This window comes from Salmo salar, chromosome ssa19 (genome assembly GCF_905237065.1).
Source record: "Salmo salar chromosome ssa19, Ssal_v3.1, whole genome shotgun sequence".
In the NCBI taxonomy this organism is placed as follows: domain Eukaryota; kingdom Metazoa; phylum Chordata; class Actinopteri; order Salmoniformes; family Salmonidae; genus Salmo; species Salmo salar.
The window spans coordinates 6,196,628-6,221,952 of NC_059460.1; the positions used below are offsets into that span (position 1 = coordinate 6,196,628).

A 25,325-nucleotide genomic window follows, 5' to 3' on the forward strand; every position below is an offset into this window, starting at 1 on the left:
AACTCAATGAAGTCCATCATCAAGTGCTCAAAAGGGCCCTCTGTCCTTGGATGTGACTGGACGCGTCCAACATTATTAGTCATACAGATCACACATTTTTTATAAAAATGTAAAGCAAATAGAGTAAATCCTACTGTACTCCAATATTTTTTTATTTACACCATCCCTCCTTTTGACACATGGTCTTGACAGACAACTGAGGGGGAAGTCTAGCACTTTCCATAGTTTGAACAGTGGTGACAACAGCATAGCCTACTAAAGGGTCACCCTTGTCGTTTCATTTCCAGGTTCCTCACCATGTCCTGGGCAAAAATGTCAGGTGATTCAACGTAGCCTTGTGACAAAACTGTCCATTTTTACCCTGGAAACATAAGATGACCAATGCTGTGACCCAGGGTCAACGGGGATGCTGAAGAATGCTTTCGCCAAACCTATAACCAAGAAACAACAGCTCTTGGGAAAGAATAGTAATTGTGTTCGGCACAAGGGGTGCTCTTGCGTGAACAGCATCATTAACTATTCTAAGATCTTCCACAAAATGATATTCACCAGATGGCCTTCTAACAGGTAAAATTAGGGTGTTACAGGGATCGTTTGGGCATGGGATCAAAGCCCCATTTTCAACCAGGGCCTGACGCATGGGAATTAATACCCGTTTCTGCACTAGGGATAGTGCAGACGTCAGCCACACACTCCTATGGAAAACTCCCGATGGTGCATGAAGCCAGAAGTATTTTAATTTGAAGCGCGCGATATTGCTGAATGGGGCCGAATGGCACCAAAAAATTGCTCAGTATCATGGTAAAAGTAGCTTTTACTAGCAAAGGATCATGTTCAATATAGTTGTTTTCATCCTGACTGAGGGAGTCTATTTTTTTTTAAATGTCTATGAACCTGATGAAAGCCTACTGTGATCTTTGCCGTAGAAGAACCTAGCCAGGTCAACTATGGAAAACCAAACGGACCGCAAATGTTTTATGTCTGTCTGTCTCTGTCTGTCTCTGTCTGTCTGTCTCTGTCTGTCGCTTATGGGCTACCATCACAACTCGGTTAGGCTAGATTGGATTACCCCATGAGAAAAAAGTGGATTATATATACATTATGAAATCATTCTCGATTCTGTACTTTTATATGATTGTAGACTATCTTTATCATTTGTGCAATCCTCCATCTCCATACTCTTTTTTTCCCCCATTCTTTCATCCTCTGTCAGCCCCATAGACATTGATCAGCCCCTCCATCTCCACTTGAGTCTTGTTGACTCCACACACTCCTCTGGATAGCACACCACACCCTCTTAGGTGCATGTGTGAAGAGTGAGCCTGCTCTTAGCCCATGATTGGTCTGCACGTGGTCCTGTGTGACAAATGTAAACTCAGCAAAAACCAGAAATGGAATAATGTGTCCCTGAACAAAGGGGGGGTCAAAATCAAAAGTAACAGTAACAGTCAGTATCTGGTGTGGCCACCAGCTGCATTAAGTACTGCAGTGCATCTCTTCCTCATGGACTGCACCAGATTTGCCAGTTCTTGCTGTGAGATGTTACCCCACTCTTCCACCAAGGCACCTGCAAGTTTCCAGACATTTGTGGGGGGAATGGCCCTAGCCCTCACCCTCCGATCCAACAGGTACCAGACGTGCTCAATGGGATTGCGATCCGGGCTCTTTGCTGGCCATGGCAGAACACTGACATTCCTGTCTTGCAGGAAATAACGCACAGAACGAGCAGAATGGCTGGTGGCATTGTCATGCTGGAGGGTCATGTCAGGATGAGCCTGCAGGAAGGGTACCACATGAGGGAGGAGGATGTCTTCCCTGTAACGCACAGCATTGAGATTGCCTGCAATGACAACAAGCTCAGTCCGATGATGCGGTGACATACCGCCCCAGACCATGAAGGAACCTCCACCTCCAAATCGATCCCGCTCCAGAGTACAGGCCTCGGTGTAACGCTCATTCCTTCGACGATAAATGTGAATCCGATAATCACCCCTGGTGAGACAGAACCGCGACTCGTCAGTGAAGAGCACTTTTTGCCAGTTCTGTCTGGTCCAGCGACGGTGGGTTTGTGCCCATAGGCGACGTTGTTGCCAGTGATGTCTGGTGAGGACCTGCCTTTACAACAGGCCTACAAGCCCTCAGTCCAGGCTCTCTCAGCCTATTCTGGACAGTATGGGCACTGATGGAGGGATTGTGTGTTCCTGGTGTAACTCAGGCAGTTGTTGTCATCCATCCTGTACCTTTCCCGCAGGTGTGATGTTTGGATGTACCAATCCTGTGCAGGTGTTGTTACACGTGGTCTGCCACTGTGAGGACCGTCCTGTCCTGTCCTGTCTCCCTGTAGCGTTGTTTTAGGTGTCTCACAGTACGGACATTGCAATTTATTGCCCTGGCCACATCTGCAGTCCTCATGCCTCCTTGCAGCATGCCTAAGGCACGTTGACACAGATGAGCAGGGACCCTTGGGCATCTTTCTTTTGGTGTATTTCAGAGTTAGTAGAAAGGTCTCTTTTAGTGTCCTACGTTTTCATAACTGTGACCTTAATTGCCTACCGTCTGTAAGCTGTTAGTGTCTTAACGACCGTTCCACAGGTGCGTGCTCGTTAATTGTTTATGGTTCTTTGAACAAGCATGGGAAATGGTGTTTAACCTCTTATGCAAGGGGGCAGTATTTTCACGTCCGGATGAAAAGCGTGCCCAAAGTAAACTGCCTGTTACTCAGGCCCAGAAGCTAGATTTGGATAGAAAACACTCTAAAGTTTCCAAAACTGTTAAAATAATATCTTGTGAGTATAACAGAACTCATTTGGCAGGCAAAAACCTGAGGAAAAATCCATCCAGGAAGTGGGAAATCTGAGGTTTGTAGTTTTTCAAGTGATTGCCTATCCAATATCCAGTGTAAATGGCGTCAGATTGCACTTCCAAAGGCTTCCACTAGATGTCAACAGTCTTTAGAAAGTTGTTTCAGGTTTCTATTGTGAAAGGGGTGCGAATAAGAGCTGTTTCAACAATTGGTCAGGCTGAAAGCCTTTAGTTTAGTCTAGCGTGTGAGCGCAAGCTCCGTTCCCTTTCCTTTCTAATGACAACGGAATTGTCCGGTTGGAGTATTATTGAAGATTTATTATAAAAATATGCTAAAGATTGATTATATACGTCGTTTGACATGTTTCTACGAACTGTAATGGAACTTTTTGGACTTTTTGTCTGGACTTTGTGCCCGCGCTTTGTGCATTTGGAATAGTGAACTAAACGCGAGAACAAAAAGGAGTTATTTGGACATAAGTTATGGACTTTATCGAACAAAACAAACATTTATTGTGGAACTGGGATTCCTGGGAGTGCATTCCGATGAAGATCATCAAAGGTAAGTGAATATTTATAACGCTATTTTTGACTTTTGTTGACTCCACAACATGACGGGTATCTGTATGGGTTGTTTTGGTGGCTGAGCGCTGTACTCAGGTTATCGCATGGTGTGCTTTCACCGTAAAGCTTTTTTGAAATCTGACACAGCGGTTGCATTAAGGAGAAGTTTATCTTTAATTCTATGCATAACACTTGTATCTTTCATCAACGTTTATGATGAGTATTTCTGTAAATTGATGTGGCTCTCTGCAAATTCACCGGTTGTTTTGGAGGCAAAACATTACTGAACATAACGCGCCAATGTAAACTGAGATTTTTGGATATAAATATGAACTTTATCGAACAAAACATACATGTATTGTGTAACATGAAGTCTTATGAGTGCCATCTGATGAAGATCAAAGGTTAGTGATTCATTTTATCTCTATTTCTGCTTTTTGTGACTCCTCTCTGGCTGGAAAATGGCTGTATGTTTTTTTGTGACTAGGCGCTGACCTAACATAATCGCATGGTATGCTTTCGCCGTAAAGCCTTTTGGAAATCGGACACTGTGGTTGGATTAACAAGAAGTTCATCTTTAAAATGGTGTATAATACTTGTATGTTTGAGGAATTTTAATTATGAGATTTCTGTTGTTTGAATTTGGCGCCTTGCAATTTCACTGCCAAAAGAAGTTAAACCCTTTACAATGAAGATCTGTGAAGTTATTTGAATTTTTATGAATTATCTTTGAAGGACTGGGTCCTGAAAAAGGGACCTTTCCTAATTTTGCTGAGTTTTGTAGTCAGAATGGATCAGTATTTAATTAAATATCTCAATTTGTAGCAAATTTAAAATAATTCGTAGTGGGGATTGAACATGATCTTAGTAAATACATTTTAGAGACCAAGACTGCCGTCTCAAGAAATGTGTTTGACGGTCATAAATAACATAAGCTTTCTACGGCATACCATGATTTTTGGAATGGCTACAGTAGGTTGCTATGCAGTAGCTGACCACTAGCGCTTGTGACTTCATTCTCCAGACAGGACACTGGGGGCCTGGTCGGAACAGGGGAAAAAAAAGATGTCATTCGTATGCACTTGATTTGCGAAAATAGGGCCTTTTTAACCATGGCTCATGTTCATTCCAGCCAGCTAGGCTACTGTGGTTGTAAAACGATGCAATGTGCATACTTTTAGAAATGTTTAGAAATAAATATAGTAGGTCTAGCCTATAGAATCCTGATGGGGTCCATCCAACATGGGCTTATAAGAACACTTATTTAATTCCATGCGTCAGCCAGCTATGAGAAGTTGGCTCTCGCTGTGCAATGTGATCCTATTCCGCTCAATCTCTGAATGCCAGGGCTGTCATGAAGTGTTTGATTTGGTAGGCTACTAATGACCATTGGCGGCATCAGAGCGCAGTTTTGGAGAAGCCTAGTTACTGTGACTCAACGGTCACGTGGAATTTGACTGCGGTCATTATTTGTGACTGCTGGTGTGGCGGTAAAATGGTCACCGTAACAGCCCTATCCAGGGCCCGTATTTTTCAAAGCATCTCAGAATTGGAGCGCTGATCTAGGATACATTTTGCTCTTTAGATCATAATTATATGGACATGGGTGACCTGATCCTAGATCAGCCCTTCCACTCTGAGAAGCTTTATGAACACGGGCCCTGGTAGAAGTTCAGACCTCATATAACCTGCCCAGGGACTGCGGTTGAAAATTAGCCGGCAGGCTAAAACCAGCACTTTTACTTTAACGTTGATTAATGTGCACTGTCCCTGTAAAAATTAAATAAACTAAAAATCATGATATGACTGGTTGACCTTCAAGGTCAGGTGGAGTGAACTTAGTAGGCACAGTCATAGCAGGGCCAGGACTAAACAAAGAGTGCATTCTAGATGCTCAAATTCAGTGAATGTCTCTGCAGATTATATGCTTCATTGTAAAAATCTGATAATATTAGCAGAATCGGTGTATCCAGAACGCACAAAAATTGTATGCCAACTAAAGTCATGTCTTGTACAGTGAGGGAAAAAAGTATTTGATCCCCTGCTGATTTTGTACGTTTGCCCACTGACAATGAAATGATCAGTCTATAATATTAATGGTAGGTTTATTTGAACAGTGAGAGACAGAATAACAACAAAAAAATCCAGAAAAACGCATGTCAAAAATGTTATAAATTGATTTGCATTTTAATGAGGGAAATAAGTATTTGACCGCCTCTCAATCAGAAAGATTTCTGGCTCCCAGGTGTCTTTTTATACAGGTAACGGGAGTGCTCCTAATCTCAGTTTGTTACCTGTATAAAAGACACCTGTCCACAGAAGCAAGCAAGCAAGCAATCAATCAATCAGATTCCAAACTCTACACCATGGCCAAGACCAAAGAGCTCTCCAAGGATGTCAGGGACAAGATTGTAGACCTACACAAGGCTGTAATAGGCTACAAGACCATCGCCAAGCAGATTAGTGAGAAGTTGACAACAGTTGGTGCGATTATTCGTAAATGGAAGAAACACAAAAGAACTGTCAATCTCCCTCGGCCTGGGGCTCCATGCAAGACCTCACCTCGTGGAGTTGCAATGATCATGAGAACGGTGAGGAATCAGCCCAGAACTACACGGGAGGATCTTGTCAATGATCTCAATGCAGCTGGGACCATAGTCACCAAGAAAAAATTGGTAACACACTACACCGTGAAGGAATGAAATCCTGCAGCGCCCGCAAGGTCCCCCTGATCAAGAAAGCACATATACATGCCCGTCTGAAGTTTGCCAATGAAAATCTGAATGATTCAGAGGACAACTGGGTGAAAATGGTGTGGTCAGATGAGACCAAAATGGAGTTCTTTGGCATCAACTCAACTCGCCGTGTTTGGAGGAGGAGGAATGCTGCCTATGACCCCAAGAACACCATCCCCACCGTCAAACATGAAGGTGGAAACATTATGCTTTGGGAGTGTTTTTCTGCTAAGGGGACAGGACAACTTTACCGCATCAAAGGGATGATGGACGGGGCCATGTACCATCAAATCTTGGGTGAGAACCTCCTTCCCTCAGCCAGGGCATTGAAAATGGGTCGTGGATGGGTATTCCAGCATGACAATTACCCAAAACTCATGGCCAAGGCAACAAAGGAGTGGCTCAAGAAGAAGCACATTAAGGTCCTGGAGTGGCCTAGCCAGTCTCCAGACCTTAATCCCATAGAAAATCTGTGGAGGGAGCTGAATGTTTGAGTTGCCAAACGTCAGCCTCGAAACCTTAATGACTTGGAGAAGATCTGCAAAGAGGAGTGGGACAAAATCCCTCCTGAGATGTGTGCAAACCTGGTGGCCAACTACAAGAAACGTCTGACCTCTGTGATTGCCAGCAAGGGTTTTGTCACCAAGTACTAAGTCATGTTTTGCAGAGGGGTCAAATACTTATTTCCCTCATTAAAATGCAAATCAATTTCTAACATTTTTGACATGCTTTTTTCTGGATTTTTTTTGTCGTTATTCTGTCTCTCACTGTTCAAATAAACCTACCATTAAAATTATAGACAGATCATTTCTTTGTCAGTGGGCAAACATACAAAATCAGCAGGGGATCAAATACTTTTCCCCCCACTGTAGTTCTTGATGTTGCTCCGAGTGGCGCACAATTGGCCCAGCGTCGTTAGGGTTTGGTCGGGGTAGGCCGTCATTGTAAATAAGAATTTGTTATTAATTGACTTGACTAGTTAAAGAATAAATAAATAAATAATGTAGACTAGCTTTTATACTGCACCAGATTCCAGTGATTCTTGAGTCGTGATTGGTGATTTTCAGTACACCTTGATGCTTCTTTTGAGAATGCCAAAATAGGTGATATGATTTTTTGTTTCGACCACTTTTTACATTACATTACATTTAAGTCATTTAGCAGACGCTCTTATCCAGAGCGACTTACAAATTGGTGCATTCACCTTATGATATCCAGTGGAACAACCACTTTACAATCGTGCATCTAAGTCTTTTAAGGGGGGGGGGGGGGGGGGTTAGAAGGATTACTTTATCCTATCCTAGGTATTCCTTAAAGAGGTGGGGTTTCAGGTGTCTCCGGAAGGTGGTGATTGACTCCGCTGTCCTGGCGTCGTGAGGGAGCTTGTTCCACCATTGGGGTGCCAGAGCAGCGAACAGTTTTGACTGGGCTGAGCGGGAACTGTGCTTCCTCAGAGGTAGGGGGGCCAGCAGGCCAGAGGTGGATGAACGCAGTGCCCTTGTTTGGGTGTAGGGCCTGATCAGAGCCTGAAGGTATGGAGGTGCCGTTCCCTTCACAGCTCCGTAGGCAATCACCATGGTCTTGTAGCGGATGCGAGCTTCAACTGGAAGCCAGTGGAGAGAGCGTGGGTCAGCTTGAATGGAAACCAGGGAACCTTTATAGCCCAACTGGGACATTAATTTCCAATCTCTGTGTAATCTATAGTATTGCTGTCTGTCCGTCCTTAAGTTTGTTGTCTGTGCGTGTGCATTTTAGATAGACCAAGTCTTCTCAATTACCCATCGCCATGAAAGAGCAAAAAATATACTCTTTTTTTTTTTTTTTGTCATTTACTGCTGTTATTATAAAAAAATATGTATTAAACTTTTAATCTTTCCTGTCTGTAGCCTTTTGGAGGTACAGTGCCTAAAGAAAGTATTTATACCATTTGATCTATTCCACATTTTGTTTTGTTGTCGCTTGAATTGAAATTAATTCATTATATTTATTTCTCACCCATGATGCAAGCTCTGTCAAATTGGTTGTTGATCATTGCTAGACAACCATTTTCAGGTTATGCCATAGATGTTCAAGTAGATTTAACTGTACCTCGGCCACTCAGGAACAATCACTGTTTTCTTGGTAAGCATCTCCAATGACAATTTGGCCTTTGGAAAAACTACGCAGTCCTTAACGATTACAAGCGTACCCATAACATGATCCACTATGCTTGTAAATATGGAGAGTGGTACTCGGTAATGTGTTGTAATGGATGTTCCCCAAACATAACACTTTGTGTTCAGGACAAAAATGTAATTGCTTTGCCACATTTATTTGCTGTATTACTTTAGTGCCTGGTTAGAAAGCGGATGCATGTTTTGGAATATTTGTATTCTGTACAGGCTTCCTAATTTTCACTCTGTCAGTTAGGTTGTGGAGTAACTACAATGTTGTTGATCCATGCTCAGTTTTCTCCTATCAAAGCCATTAAACTCTGTAACTGTTTTAAAGTCACTCCGAACGGTTTCCTTCCTCTCCGGCAACGCCTCTATCTTTGTAGCGCTTGGTTGTATTAATATACCATCCAAAGTGTAATTAATAACTTCACCATGCTCAAAGGGATATTCAATGTCTGCTTTTTTCTTCACCCATCTACTAATATGTGCCCTTGGAGAGGCATTGGAAAACCTCCCTGGTCTTTGTTTGAATCTGTGTTAGAAATTCACTGCTCGACTGAGGGACCTTACATTGTTTGTATGTGTGGGGTACAGAGATGAGGTAGTCACAGAGTGATTTCTGCCCCAGAATTTGTTATTGCAATCGTAAATAAGGAGGTTGAATACTTATTGACTACAAATATTTCAGCTTTTAATTTTAAAATAATTTGTAAACATTTCGAAAAACATCATTACACTTTGACATTATGGGGTATTGTGTGTAGGCCAGTGACAAAAACATCTACATTTTAATACATTTTAAGTTCAGGCTGTAACACAGAAAAATGTGGATTGATTGAAGGGTTTTGAATACTTTCTGAAGGCACTGTTATGTATGTTTGCATGCTTGTCAGTCAGGCAGGTTAAGCCAGGTCTGTCCCTGTCTAACCTGACGGACCTGTCCTCTACTCTTTGTTGCTCCTGGGTGATGTTTCTCCTAGATACAGCTCTAGGATTGGTTTCCCCTCCAAATCTTAGCAATTAGTGTGGGAAATACAAAACAGTCCTAAGATCAGTGTCTAGGGGCAACTTCACCCTACAATGTCTTTTGTGTCTCTCCCAGTTGGAGGGCCGGGTGGAGGAGCTGCTGAGGGAGTTGAAGGAATCCAGGGACAAACTGGTTTACCAAGATGGCGCCGCGAAGAACGCTCTGCAGCAGTTGCACAGAGAGACTGCCTACCGGCTAGAGCAGGTAAGCTCCCGGAGAAAGAGGATGTCAAGAAGACCCTTGCATAGCAGTGCACGACAGTCCGAGACGGGTAGAAAAAATTGTCGGACAAGCAGTATAATAGATTTAAATTAGCTCAATGTGTCTTCAGCATGCAATGAGTTTCATACTGTTAACTCCCTATCTCTGCCATTCCTTTACACCTATCACTATGGAAATATATCACCCGTCTCAGGAAACTAGGCTTAATGTCGCGGGTCACTACTTCACATGTTCGTGAAGGCATTTCTGCCCAAAATAACATTTTGATAAAAATGTAAAGTCTACGTTCAAACGGCTCTCCTGTGAACTTTCATGTGCCTTAATAATAAACTTGTATGCCATCTGTAAATACGAATAAAGTTGTTGAATTACGAGCCTAGTTGGTTTAGCCACAGAAAAAGAGGGCAACCTTCCCGCTAGCCATGATTGGCTCAGATAGTGAGTGGGCTGGTCATGCTGAGAGATGCGTTCGGATTGGTTTGCCATATAGCACGCTTGTGTCTGAGCTGGTCAGTATGTTTAGGTAATCCTGTCTAACACTGCGGTTTTTTTATGTATAGTGCATTAAAACTCCACTTTCTGGAGGACTGAGTTTTGAAATCAGTGGAATTCGAGTATGATAGCTAAGGAGTTGGAGAAAACACCTGTCTCCGGATTACATCTTCAAACTAAGGGCAACCATGGCATCCGACAGGAGACGCATCCAACCATGAATGATGTATAGGGGTAAGAAAGTCTAGCTAGCTACATTATCAGATATTACATGTTTCTAATTTTGATAGAAAGAGCCATTTGCTTGGCTAGCTGTAGCCTAATGTTAGCTAGCTAACATTGAACCTGGTTGGTTAGCTACCTAAAGATTAATACGGGGTAGTAATGTAGTGAGTTGTGATTATGGTTCGTTGTTTACCTCGCTAGCTAGCTAACGTTAGCTAGCGGGCTCAGCCAGCTAACGTTACGTGTATGACCTTATTCGTATCTCAGAGCTATTTGCTTGGCTAGCTATTGTCTAATGTTAGCTAGCTAACATTGAACCTGGTTGGTTAGCTACCTGCAGATTCATGCAGGATTTTAACGTCATGCGTTGGGATTATGGTTCATTGTTTACCTAGCTACATGTCTTTACAAAACACTATGCAAGTAACCATTTTGAGTGCGTTTGTAAATTCAGTCTGGCCATCTACTCCAATTTCAGAGCACTCACGTCTGAGTGTGCCAGAGAGCGCAGATTAATTTACGAATGCTCAACACACGTTGAATATGGCTGGTGTCAGTAAACGTTGGCAAAAAAGCTAATTCAAATTTTGCCAGCAGCGCATTTACAGTCCCCAAAGCTCTGGATAACATGAAAACAGCCTAACCAGCTCTGCTTGGGTGAGTAAAATGGTCAGAGTGGGGTGTTCTCTCATTATTTGTCTGGAAGTAGCTAGCCAATGTTAGCCAGTTAGCTTTGGCTATTGACTGTCGTTGTGAGGTCAGACCGTTCGGATCAACCCTACTCATCGGCTTGAGCGTCCGGTGTGCGCTCTGAATTTACGAACTGACAATCTGACAGCACAGTTGCAGTCACCAACTCCCTGGATAACATAACAGCCTAACCATCTCTGCCAGGGTGAGTAATGTTCAGTGAGCTGTTCGGAAGTTAGCTTGGGTGCTTGACTGCTCTTAGTACATTCGGATCAACCCTTAAAGATATGGGTTGGGCTAAAGCTAAAGAGGGTGTGAACGATGCTGAATGGGTGTAGACAAAGAAGGGTTCTCCAAAGGTAGTACCAAAACATTCAAATGCCATTTTCTCAAAAGTGAGTTTACAAGTTTATCACCTTTCAAAGCAAAATTACTTTCCCATTGTTCCTCAACTGCAGTGTATGATATACCATTTGTAGCTCTGAGTCTCTACTTTTATCCAATGTAAAAAACACAATTAAAAATGTTGCTACATAAGACCGATTTGAGCCAGTCGGTCACATATGCCCAGTGCGTAGGCTTCAAGTACAGAGATTGGGAGAAATTAATTGAGCTGTGTGAGTTGAGTGGCAAGTGAATTTAAATTGAAGCAACATACACTGAACAAAAATATGCCGCAACATGTAAAGATTTGGTCCCATATTTCATAAACTGAAATAAAAAATCCCAGATATTTTCCATACGCACAAAAAGCTTATTTCTCTCAAATTTTGTGCACATTCCCCCCCCGTTAGTGAGCATTTCTCCTTTGCCAAGATAATCCATCCACCTGACAGGTGTGGCATATCAAGAAGCTGATTAAACAGCATGATCATTACACAGGTGCACCTTGTGCTGGGGACAATAAAAAGCCACTCTAAAATGTGCAATTTTCCCACACAACACAATGCCACAGATGTCTCAAGTTTTGAGGGAGCATGCAATTGGCAAACTGACTGCAGGAATGTACACCAGAGCTGTTGCCAGATAATTTAAAGTTGATTTCTCTACCATAAGCTGCCTCCAACATTGTTTTAAATAATTTGCCAGTACGTCCTACTGGCCTCTCAATGGCACATCACGTGTGTGGCGAGCGGTTTACTGATGTCAACGTTGTGAACAGAGTGCCCCATGGTTACTGTGGGGTTATGGTATGGTCAGGCATAAGCTATGGAGAATGAACACAATTGCATTTTATAGATGGCAATTTTAATGCATAGAGATACTGTATTTGTATGTATTATCGATCCTCTTCCTGGGGTCCAGCAAAATTAAAGAAGTTTATACTTAACATTTTTTTATACATTACAGCACATTCACAGATTTCAGAACACACTGTGTGCCCTCAGGCCCCTACTCTACCACTTCCACATATCCATGTGCACGTGTGTGTATAGTGCGTATGTTATCGTGTGTGTGTATGCATTTGTCTGTGCCTATGTTTGTGGTGTTTCACAGTCCCCGCTGTTCCATAAGGTGTTTTTTTTATCTGTTTTTTTTAAATCAAATTTTACTGCTTGCATCAGTTACTTGATGTGGAATAGAGTTCCATGTAGTCATGGCTCTATATAGTACTGTGCGCCTCCCATAGTCTGTTCTGGACTTGGGGACTGTGAAAATACCTCTTGTGGCGTGTCTTTTGGGGTATACATGGGTGTCCGAACTGTGAGCTAGTAGTTGAAACCAACATCTCGGTGCATTCAACATGTCAATACCTCTCATAAATACAAGTAGTGATGAAGTCAATCTCTCCTCTACTTTGAGCCAGGAGAGATTGACATGCATATTATTAATGTTAGCTCTCTGTGTACATCGCAAGAGCCAGCCGTGCTGCCCTGTTCTGAGCCAATATCAGTTTTTCTAAATCCCTTTTTGTGGCACCTGACCACATGACTAAACAGTAGTCCATGTGCGACAAAACTAGGGCCTTTAGGACCTGCCTTGTTGACAGTATTGTTAAGAAGGCAGAGCAGTGCTTTATTATGGACAGACTTCTCCCCATCTTAGTCACTGTTGTATCAGTATGTTTTGACCATGACGGTTAACAATCCAGGGTTACTACCAGCAGTTTAGTCTCCTCAACTTGCTCAATTTCCACAGGATTTATTATAATATTTAGTTGAGGTTTAGGGTTTAGTGAATGATTTGTACTAAATACAATACTTTTAGTTTTAGAAATTTTAGGGCTAACTTATTCCAACCAGTGGCAGGCATGTTGTTAGTAAAGACAGGAAAAATGAAGGGTCCTAGACAGCTGGGGAATTCCTGATTTTTACCTGGATTATGTTCGAGAGGCTTCCTTTGAAGAACACCCTCTGTATTCTGTTATACAGATAACTATTTATCCACAATATAGCTGGGTGTGTAAAGCCATACCACATTTTTCCAGCTGCAGACAATGATCGATAATAAAACACTGAAGTCAAACAAAACAGCCCTCACCATCTTTTTTTTATCATCAATTTCTCTCAGCCATTCATCAGTCAATTGAATGTCCTTCCCTATAAGCGTGCTGAAAGTCTGTTGTCAATTTCTTTACTGTAAAATAGCATTGTATGTGGTCAAACACAATTTTTTCCAAAAGTTTACTAAGGGTTCGTAACAGGCTAATTGGTCGGCTATTTGAGCCAGTAAAGTGTGCTTTACACATCCAAGTATATCTGACCAAATTATGAAAGACAAGCATTGTAAAGTAAGTGTGGAAGAGGTGAAAAAATGTATGTTGCCAATCAACAATGACAAGCCACTGGGGTCTGACAACTTGGATGGAAAATTATTGAGGATAATAGCGGACGATATTGCCACTCCTATTTACCATATTTTCAATTTCAGCCTATTAGAAAGTGTATGCCCTCAGGCCTGAACGGAACCAAAAGTTATTCCGCTACCCAGGAATTGTTGTGTCAGTGGTTATTTCTAGCATGTCATGCATAAATTTGCTAATCTTGCCAATGAAAAAATTATTAAAGTAGTTGGCAATATCAGTTGGTTTTGTGATTTTATGAATGAATGAATGAATGAATGAATGAATGAATGAATGGATGGAGCTGAGTTTGCTTTTTTCCCCCAAAATGTAATTTAAGGTTCTGTTTTACTATAATTCTTTGTCATTTATCTTTGTTTCATAGTATAGTTTATTTTTTTTATTCAGTACATCCACATGATATCTCAATTTGCAAAAGTCTGGCTGCCAGACTTATTTACCATTCCTTTTGCCTCATCCCTCTCAACCATACCATTATTAATTTCCTCATCAACCCAAGGGGATTTAACAGTTTTACAGTCATTTTCTTAATGGGTGCGTGGTTATTAGTAACTGGAATAAGCAATCATATAAATGTGTCAAGGGCAGCGTATGTTTGCTCCTCATTACACACCACGGACCAATAAATATTCTTTACGTCAACAACATAGGAATCACCACAAAACGTATTGTATTACTTCTTATACACTATATTAGGCCCAGCCTAACTTTGGTGTCCCTAGATATGGCTATCATTTTGTGATCACTACATCCGATGGATCTGGATACTGCTTTCAAGGTAATTTCTGCAGCATTAGTAAAGATGTGATCAATACATGTTGATGATATCATTCCTGTGCTGTTTGTAGGTTGACTGATAACCTGAACCGACTTTGGGCTAGCCATTGTAAGTTCAGAGTCACTCGCCCCAACATTGCGTGTGTGCTGGAGGCGAGCGAAAGCTCGGGAGAGAGGGGTGAGTGTGGTGGGGGTAGCTGTACCAGACGGGGAGACAGGCCAGGGCAGACGGTGAACAGATCGCCAGGTGGAATCCAAGCAGCAGTGCAGCAGGCAACGGGAGTAGGTGTTGTGGTGGTTATTTTCCGTATTATCAAATGAGGAGAGACCAACTTATCACACAAGTCAGTTAAACTAAATCTGTATTCACTTATTAACCTCTCTAGGGTCGGCTACGTAACAGCCAGTGGAATCCTGTGGCGCGTTATTCAAATACCTTAGAAATGCTATTACTTCAATTTCTCAAACATATGACTATTTTACACCATTTTAAAGACAAGACTCTCGTTAATCTAACCACACTGTCCGATTTCAAAAAGGCTTTACAACGAAAGCAAAACATTAGATTATGTCAGCAGAGTACCCAGCCAGAAATAATCAGACACCCATTTTTCAAGCTAGCATATAATGTCACATAAACCCAAACCACAGCTAAATGCAGCACTAACCTTTGATGATCTTCATCAGATGACAACCCTAGGACATTATGTTATACAATACATGCATGTTTTGTTCAATCAAGTTCATATTTATATCAAAAACCAGCTTTTTACATTAGCATGTAACTAGCATGTGACTAGCATTCCGACTGAACACTGCCGGTGAATTTACTAAATTACTCACGATAAACGTTCACAAAAAACATAATTATTTTAAGAATTATAGATACAGAACTCCTCTATGCACTCGCTATGTCCGATTTTAAAATAGCTTTTCGGTGAAAGCACATTTTGCAATATTCTCAATAGATAGCCCGGCATCACAGGGCTAGCTATTTAAACACCCAGCAAGTTTAGCACTCACCAAAGTCAGATTTACTATAAGAAAAATGTTATTACCTTTGCTGTTCTTCATCAGAATGCACTCCCAGGACTTCTACTTCAATAACAAATGTTGGTTTGGTCCCAAATAATCCATTGTTATATCCAAATAGCGGCGTTTTGTTCGTGCGTTCAAGACACTATCCGAAAGGGTAAATAAGGGTGACGAGCATGGCGCATTTCGTGACAAAAAAATCTAAATATTCCATTACCGTACTTCGAAGCATGTCAACCGCTGTTTAAAATCAATTTTTATGCCATTTTTCTCGTAAAAAAGCGATAATATTCCGACCGGGAAATAGTTTTTTATTACAAAGAGAGAGAAAGTAAAAGCATGCTATCCCCTCATGCACGAGCCTCAGTCTAATGGCCCTCTGATAGAGCACTTGCCAAACGCGCTAATGTGTTTCAGCCTGGGGATGGAATTACATCGTTCAGCTTTTTCCCGCCTTCTGAGAGCCCATGGGAGCCGTAGGAAGTGTCACGTCATGCCAGAGATCCCCTGTATTTGTTAGAGATAATCAAGGAGGGCAAGAAATGGTCAGACAGGCCACTTCCTGTAAGGAATCTTCTCAGGTTTTGGCCTGCCAAATGAGTTCTGTTATACTCACTGACACCATTCAAACAGTTTTAGAAACTTTAGGGTGTTTTCTATCCAAAGCCAATAATTATATGCATATTCTAGTTACTGGGCAGGAGTAGTAATCAGATTAAATCGGGTACGTTTTTTATCCGGCCGTGTCAATACTGCCCCCTAGCCATAACAGGTTAAAATAGGGTCTAAGCTACAACATTTGCAAGGTTTTTGTTTTGTGTGGAGTTTGTTTTTTATATAGTTGACATTAGTTAAAAACATTTTATTTGCAAGAAATTATACATTATTGGACAACCCTCTTTGTAAGCCTTCAACTGATATCATTCGCAACGGTTTTATCTTTTTCAGTGATGAAGAAGTTACATGGTAGCGTGTGGTATGCAAAATGGGTCAACTTTGAGAACCTCTATCGCCTGAATGTTTTTGCATTCAGGTCCAAAAGATATCTTCCTGACCACTTCTACCATGGGCAAACGTGTATGGAAATGTTTTCTTCAAATCAAAGGGGTGCAGTGAAAAAGGCGATTCTATTCCTATATAGTGGGTTCCAAAATTATTGGATCCCTTGATATAGATGAGCAACAAATACTCTATAAAATAAATAATACTTTTCTGAGCTATATTGTATGCAAAAAATATATAATTTCATATTAAGACAATTGCTCAGAGAAAGAGATTTTGTTCAACAAGTAATACATTTTTCTTCTCGAAAAGATAGGGGTCAGAATTATTGGAACCCCTCTTCAGTACTCCAGCACCCTCCCCTTGTGAGGATAATGACACTGAGCCTTTTTCTAAAATGTTTTATGAGGTTGGAGAACACATTTGGAGGGATCTTGGACCATTCCTCGATACAGAATATTTTCAGATCCTTGATGTCCTTCATCTACGTTTATGGACTGCCCTCTTCTATTCAAACCACAGGTTTTCAATGGGGTTCAACTGGAGACTGAGAAGGCTGTTGCACATTTTTATTTTGTGGTTAATTTACCATTTCTTTGTGGATTTTGATGTGTGCTTTTGGTTATTGTCATGCTAGAAGATCCACTTGCAGCCAAGTTTCAGCCTGCTGTCAGAGGCAACCAGGATTTTAGCTAAAATGTCCTGGCTGTGACGGTCTGGTAGCTTTGGAAGGATAACGCATTCAATTTCACTGTTCGCTGAACAATATAAATCGTTTTGGGGTAGTTTATTAGCTTTTTCAAGCCATCTAAATATTAACACACCTGTGTGAGAGCACCCAACTGTCCTTGAGCCAGCTGGCATTTTTTACCCTGACCGATGACTGAGGATTTTCCTAACTGGCAGATTACAAGCTGACCTATCAATGCACTGCACTACCATTTGTATGGCTCTAGTTTAGATCTCACACATACTCATTGTGGATTTTTGTATTGAAACCTCAACCAAACTGCCACATTCAATTGCAGCACTATCCACTTACGACATGCAATCAGAGAGTCCGTCACTACGCCCCCAGATATAATACAAGAGTTTTAATTAAGCATGAATGAGTGTGCACTTGAGCATGCATAATTTCTGTGTCTATTTTTCTGCATGTCTGTGTGTAAACTTGCATAATGCATGCACCTGTGTTTCTGTGTACATCAGTGAATGTGTGTCTGCATGTTTGTAAATGTCTGTGTCTACCTGTCGACATACTAACCTGTGGTGGCTTATGGCCTCATAGTAGGACTAATGGCTAGAACGAAATTAATGGAACATGTGTTTGATACCATTCAATCGATTCCATTCCATCCACCATTACTATGAGCCGTCCTCCTCTCACCAGCCTATACTGATGATATAATCAATGTAATACATAATGATATAATCAATGTAACAGCTATTAATTCATGTGTCCCTCCCAGGCTGGGAAGAAGTGTGAGGAGGCGCGTCAGGAGAAGGAGGCCATGGTGATGAAGTATGTTCGTGGGGAGAAGGAGGCTCTGGACCTGCGCAGGGACAAGGAGGGTCTGGAAAGGAGGCTGAGGGAGGCCACCAAGGAGGTGGACCGCCAGGCCCTCAGGGGAAACCAGTTGGCCCAGGAGAAAGGCCGGCTGCAGCAGCTCCATGACACCAAGGTAACGCAGGGTTAATGTTTAAGCAACAAAGTTCCACATGTTCAGCTGCTAAGGTGGCGCTGGCGCAATATTAGATGGACTTTCTGACACCGCTGCTTTATTTGCACTGGCAAACCTATTTTGCCATGAGTCTTTCATATTTATTGTAAGTTATTGGAAAGAGTCTGCTCGAAGGCTTTTGATGATGATGATGAACATGATGGTGGTGGAATGTTTTTCTTTGTACCTGCTGCATTTTGCATCATCACAACTTTTGCTTTTTCTGAAACTTTACTGCTGACCATAACAGTGGACTAATGAACAAAATACTGAAATATGTTTTTTGAGTAAAGTGATCCTTTAACATTAATTACAAATGAAATGGCATACCGTGCCTGTCACATCCTAATGGAATCCAACTCTTGTTGTCCTCAGGAGGGAGAGGTGAGCAGGTTGAATCGGGAGTTGGAGAACGTCAAGGAGGGGATCAACTCTCACCTCATCAAGGTCAAATGGGCTCAGAACAAGCTGAATAGTGAGACCGACGCCCATAAGGTAAGACCAACTGCATTTTTTACACGGTTGACTAGTAAGGCGACAGCCACAAAGAATGAACATGGATGAAATCCTATATGCGTTCTTCAATTGTCTATTTTTGTCTGTCAAAAGTTCAACTCAAGTTTATTTTTGTTAAAAAAAAGCAGACATTGCGTAAAAAAAAAGTAAAAAAGTGGACATTGCGTGTTTTGACAGACAATCATCTCCGTTGATGATCAATGGATGACTCCCATTGAAAAACCATTGGTTCAATCTGTGATTTTCAGACACAGAATTGCTGTGGCCAAAGCCTGAATATTAATCGCATCAGAACAAAAGTTAACCCCTGTGCGGCCTCATACGGGACGGACATCCAGCGAAAAATCCTATCGCCATTAGCATAACAAAATGTAATAAAAAAAAAAAATCATTTTTTTTTTCAAATTATATCGTTTTATAGATACACCTCTCCTGAATCGAACCACGTTGTCCGATTTTCAAAAAGGCTTTACAGCAAAAGCAAAACATTAGATTATGTTAGAGGAGTATATCGTAAAAGTAGCCACATAGCCATTTTCCGACCAACCACATGCATCACAAATAACCAAAAAACAGCTAAATGCAGCACTAACCTTTGACAAACTTCATCAGATGACACACCTAGGACATCATGTTACACAATACATGCATTCTTTTGTTCGATAAAGTTCATATTTATATATAAAAACAGCATTTTACATCGGTGCGTAACGTTGGCTAACTATTTTCCCTCAAATGCATCCGATGAAACAGAGCTACAATTTACTAAATTACTATTCGAAAACATTTTTAAAATGTAATATTGTCATTCTAAGATTTATAGATGAATATCTCTTGAAAGCACCTGTAATGCCAGATTTAAAATTAACTTTACTGGGTAATCATACTTTGCGATGAAAGGGGATGCGATACTCTGAAAAATAGGCTAACGTTACAGGCCAGCGCCATCTTGGAACAATCGCATATCACATCTAGTCTTGTATACTATTGTCAATAATCCCTTACCTTTGGTTGTCTTCATCAGAAAGCACTTACAGGAATCCCAGGTCCACAACAAATGTATTTTCGTTCGAAAAAATTACTCATTTATGTTCCAAGAGCTTGTTCTTGTTAGCGCGTCTGAAGGCTGATCCAAATGCTCCGTCGGCCGTGGGACAGCCATTTCAAGAAAATACATTTTTTCCCCATTTAGGTTCGTTCAAACATGTCAAACGTTGTATAACATAAATCTTCAGGGCCTTTTTCAACAAGAGAGCCAATAAGATTCGAGGGGGACGATTGCATTGTGTTTCAAAACGTTTCGAAAGGGGAGGGTAACCAGGGGCGCCGGCGTCATAATGGTGATGGCCCTCTCCGTGTGACCACGTTCCACAGCGTCTCATTCATTCAGTTTTAACAGTAGGAGACTCGAACCACTTTGTAAAGACTGGGGACATCTAGTGGAAGCAATAGGAAGTGCTCAATGAACCATAGCTCACGGTGTGATTAATAGGCAACGTGATGAAGTTGAGTTCGCAATTCAGAATTCCACTTCCTGTTTCGATCTGTCTCGGGGTTTTGACTGCCATGAGTTCTGTTATACTCACAGACACCATTCAAACAGTTTTAGAAACTTTAGGGTGTTTTCTATCCACAAGTATGAATTATATGCATATCCTAGCTTCTGAGTTTGAGTAGTAGGCCGTTTAAAATGGGGCACGAATTTTTTTCAAAATGCGCTGTGGCGCCCCCTATCCTAGGCGACCGTCAAGAGGTTAAAAGACAGGAAGAAACAGGATAGAAGTGGCAGAAGAATAATAGTATACACTATTATACGCCCAAATACAGTATGACTGTGTGTGACTTAGTTTATGATTTTCAAGGTCATTATCTGAATTTGCACTATTTGTATATTGGAGATTTAAAAACAAATTGTATTTGTCACATTCACGTGTTTAGCAGTTGTTATTGCGGTTGTAGCGAAATGCTTGTATTTCTAGCTCTGACAGTGGAGTAATATCTAATAGTAATACCAATCAATTTCACAACAATACACACACATCTAAAGAAAAGGAATGGAAGTAAGAATATATACATATTTGGATGAGCAATGTCAGAGCGGCATAGACAGATACAGTAGATAGTATAGAATACATATATATGAGATGAGTAATGCAACATATGTAAACGTGATTAAACTGACTAGTGTTCCATTTATTAAAGTGGCCAGTGATTCCAGGTCTGTGTATATAGGGCAGCAGCCTCTAATGTGCTAGTGAAGGCTATTCAACAGTCTGATGGCCTTGAGATAGAAGCAGTTTTTTTCAGTCTCTCGGTCCCAGCTTTGATGCACCTGTACTGACCTCGCCTTCTGGATGATAGCGGGGTGAACAGGCAGTGGCTCAGGTGGTTGTTGTCCTTGATGATCTTTTTGGCACTACCCTCTGGAGAGCCCTGTGGTTGTGTGCGGTGCAGTTGCCGTACCAGGCGGTGATACAGTCCGACAGGATGCTCTCAATTGTGCATCTGTAAAAGTTTGAAGGTTTTAGGTTCCGAGCCAAATGTCTTCAGCCTCCTGAGGTTGAAGAGGCGCTGTTGTGCCTTCTTCACCACAGTTTGTCATTGACGTGTTCGCCGAAGAACTTGAAGCTTTCCACCTTCACTGCGGTCCCATCGATGTGGGTAGGGGGGTGCCTGAAGTCCACGATTAGCTCCTTTGTTTTGTCGACGTTGGGTGAGAGGTTATTTTCCTGACACTATACTTTCAGGGCCCTCACCTCCTCCATGTAGGCCGTCTCGTCATTGTTGGTAATCAGGCCTACAACTTGATTATTGAGTTGTAGGCGTGCATGGCCATGCAGTCATGGGTGAACAGGGAGTACAGGAGGAGGCTGAGCATGCATCCTTGTGGGGCCCCAGGGTTGAGTATCAGCGACGTGGAGGTGTTTTTTTCCTACCTTCACCACCTGGGGGCGGACCGTCAGGAAGTCCAGGACCCAGTTGTACAGGGCGGGGTTCAGACCCAGGGCCTCTAGCTTAATGACGCACTTGGAGGGTACTATGGTGTTGAATGCTGAGCTATTGTCCAGATGGGATAGGACAGTGTGATGGCGATTGCATCGTCTGTGGATCTATTGGGGCGGTAAGCAAATTGAAGTGGGTCTAGGGTGACAGGTAAGGTAGAGGTGATATGTTCCTTGACTAGTCTCTCAATCTTTAATTTTTTTTTTTTTTTTACCTTTGTTTAGTCAGTCATTTACAACTGGCCAAGATAAAGCAAAGCAATGCGACAAAAACAACAGCACAGAGTTACACATAAACAAACGTACAGTCAATAACACAATAGAAACATCTATGTACTGTGTGTGTAAATGTAGAAGAGTAGGGAGGTAAGGCAATAAATAGGCCATAGAGGCGAAATAATTAGAATTTAGCATTAACACTAGAGTGATAGATGTGCAGATGATGATGTGCAAGTAGAGATGCTGGGGTGCAAAATAGCAAGAGGGTAAGTAATAATGTGGGGATGAGGTAGTTGGGTGTGCTATTTACAGATTGGCTGTGTACAGGTACAGTGAGTAAGCTGCTCTGACAGCTGATGCTTAAAATTAGAGAGGGAGATATGACTCCAGGTTCAGAGATTTTTGCAATTCGTTCCAGTCATTGGCAGCAGAGAACTGGAAGGAAAGGCGGCCAAAGGAAGTGTTGGCTTTGGGGAGGACCAGTGAAATATACCTGCTGGAGCGAGTGCTACGGGTGGGTGTTGCTATGGTGACCAGTGAGCTGAGATAAGGCGGGGCTTTACCTAGCAAAGACTTCATGATGACAGAAGTGAGTGCTACGGGGAAATAGTAATTTAGTTCAGTTACCTTTGCTTTCTTGGGTACAGGAACAATGGTGGACATCTTGAAGCATGTGGGGACAGTAGACTGGGATAGGGTGAGATTGAATATATCTGTAAACACTCCAGCCAGCTGGTCTGCGCATGCTCTGGGCCGGCAGCCTTGCGAAGGTTAACGTGCTTAAATGTCTTACTCGCGTTGGCCACGGAGAAGGAAAGCCCACAGTCCTTGGTAGCGGGTGAAGAAGATATTTAGCTTTTCCGGAAGCAAGACGCCGGTGTCCGCAACGTGGCTGGTTTTCCCTTTGTAGTTCGTGATTGTCTGTAGACCCTGCCACATACGTCTCTTGTCTAAGCCGTTGAATTGAGACTCTACTTTGTCTCTATTGGGAAAATTTGGCTGTTTGATTGCCGGACGGAGGTAATAACTACACTGTTTGTATTCGGCCATATTCCCAGTCTCCTTGCCATGGTTAAATGCGATGGTTCGTGCTTTCAGTTTTGTGCGAATGCTGCCATATATCCAGAGTTTCTGGTTAGGGTAGGTTTTAATAATCTCCTATACACTTGTATCATTGTATTCGTCGATATTATTCCTGGAGGCTACCTGGAACATATCCCAGTCCTCGTGATCAAAACAATCTTGACGTGTGGATTCCGATTGGTCAGACCAGCGTTGAATAGTCCTTAGCACGGTTACTTCCTGTTTGAGTTTCTGCCTATAGGAAGGGAGGAGAAAATTGGAGTCGTGATCAGAGTGGGGGAGGTCCTTGTAGGCGTCCCAGGAAGTTGGTGTAGCAGTGGTCGAGTGTTTTAGCAGCGCGAGTACTACAGTCAATGTGTTGATAGAACTTCGGCAGTCTTTTTCTCAAATTTGCTTTGTTAAAATTCCCAGCTACAATAAATGCGGCCTCCGGATATGTGGTTTCCAGTTTCCAGTTTGCATAAAGTCCAGTGAAGCTCTTTTGAGGGCCGCCCTGGTATCGGCTTGAGGGGGGGGTCGGCATTTGATTGTGAGGTATTCTAGGTAATAAGGTCGGCATTTGATTGTGAGGTATTCTAGGTTGGGTGAACAATAGGACTTGAGTTCCTGTATGTTATTACAATCACACCATGAGTCGTTAATCATGAAACATACACCCCCCGCCCTTCTTCTTCCTGAGAATCAAGGTCTGTCGTGGGCCTCCCGAGTGGTGCAGTGGTCTAAGGCACTGCATCGCAGTGCTAGCTGTGCCACTAGAGATCCTGGTTAGAGTCCAGGCTCTGTCGCAGCCGGCCGCGACCTGGAGACCCATGGGGCGGTGCACAATTGGCCCAGCGTCGTCCGGGTTAGGGGAGGGTTTGGATGGCAAGTGACTCCTGTGGCGGGCCGGGCGAAATGCGCACTGACACGTTCGCCAGGTCGGCAGTCACATTGGTGCGGCTGGCTTCCGGGTTAAGCAGGCATTGTGTTGGGTTGGCTGGGTTGTTTTTCGGAGGACGCATGGGAGTTGCAGCGATGGGACAAGACTGTAACTACCAATTGGATACTATGAAATTGGGGAGAAAAAGGGCTAAGAAAAAAAAAAAAGGTTGGTAGTTTGGTTTTACATGTTTTGGATACTTTTATTCTTCCACACAGTTGTACAGAGCTCCTATCATACTTATCATATCCACGTTCAAAATTCAAAAAGGCAATCGCATATCTGAGCTATCTTGTTGCAGGTGTATGGTAACAATGAGATGCAGTGCATTCGGAAAGTATTCAGCCATCTTCTCTTTATCCACATTTTGTTACGTTACAGCCTTATTCTAAAATGGATTAAATAAGTACCAATCCTCAGCAATCTACACACAATACCCCATAATGACAAAGTGAAAACAGGTTTTTAGAAATGTTCGCAAATGTATTAAAAATAAAAAAACAGATACTGATCTGGTGAAGGGTAGCAAAACATTTCTGCAGCATTGAAGGTCCCCCAAGAACACAGTGGCCTCCATCATTCTTAAATGTAAGAAGTTTGGAACCACCAAGACTTTTCCTAGAGCTGGCCGCATGGCCAAGCTGAGCAATTGGGGGAGAAGGGCCTTGGTCAGGGAGGTGACCAAGAACACGATGGTCACTCTGACAGAGTACACTTTACTCTGTCAGAGTGACTGACAGAGTAAAGTACACTTTTTAGCTAGGGTCCTGTGCCATCTCTTAGCTAGCTAACAGTACACTTCAACTTGAAATGAAAACATCTTTCTGACAAAATTAGAAGTGTGTAATATCTGAAAATGTCGCTAGCTAGACACTCGTACACATGGATGGACGTTTCTCCCTCTCTGTCATGGATGTCATGGTTGCCCTTAGTTTGAAGATGTAATCCGGAGACAGGTGTTTTATACAACAGCCTTCTGTGTGTACTCCGTTTGCATATTTGCAATCAAATGCCAGACTTTTCTCCATCTCCTTAGCTATCATACTCTAATTCCACTGATTTCAAAACTCGGTCCTCCAGAAAGTGGAGAGCAACAGTTATGCTGTTCTACTACGTGATATCTTTCATAAAAGCTTGCTACATGGCAGACCAATCCGAACTTATCTCTCGGCATGTCCAGCCCACTCATTATCTCAGACAATCATGACTAGCCGAAAGGTTGCTGGCTTTTTCGGTGGCTAAACCAACTAAAATGTACTTTCAAATGGCGCTCCTGTGAGATAGTGACGCACGACATACGCCTAGTTTCCTGAAACGAGTCACAAATATCAATCA

General features: G+C 42.2%; 1 protein-coding gene across 6 annotated transcripts in view; it reads left to right on the top strand.

Moving 5' to 3' along the window:
- Positions 1-25,325, top strand: part of ccdc186 (coiled-coil domain-containing protein 186) — a 146,777-nt gene that overhangs the window by 17,051 nt on the left and 104,401 nt on the right. For all 6 annotated transcript variants that reach the window (XM_045702015.1, XM_014157070.2, XM_014157071.2 and 3 more), the window contains 3 exons: positions 9,360-9,488; positions 18,000-18,212; positions 18,627-18,746. In XM_045702015.1, the coding sequence (XP_045557971.1) occupies positions 9,360-9,488; positions 18,000-18,212; positions 18,627-18,746 (462 nt within the window). The remainder of the gene's footprint in view (positions 1-9,359; positions 9,489-17,999; positions 18,213-18,626; positions 18,747-25,325) is intronic.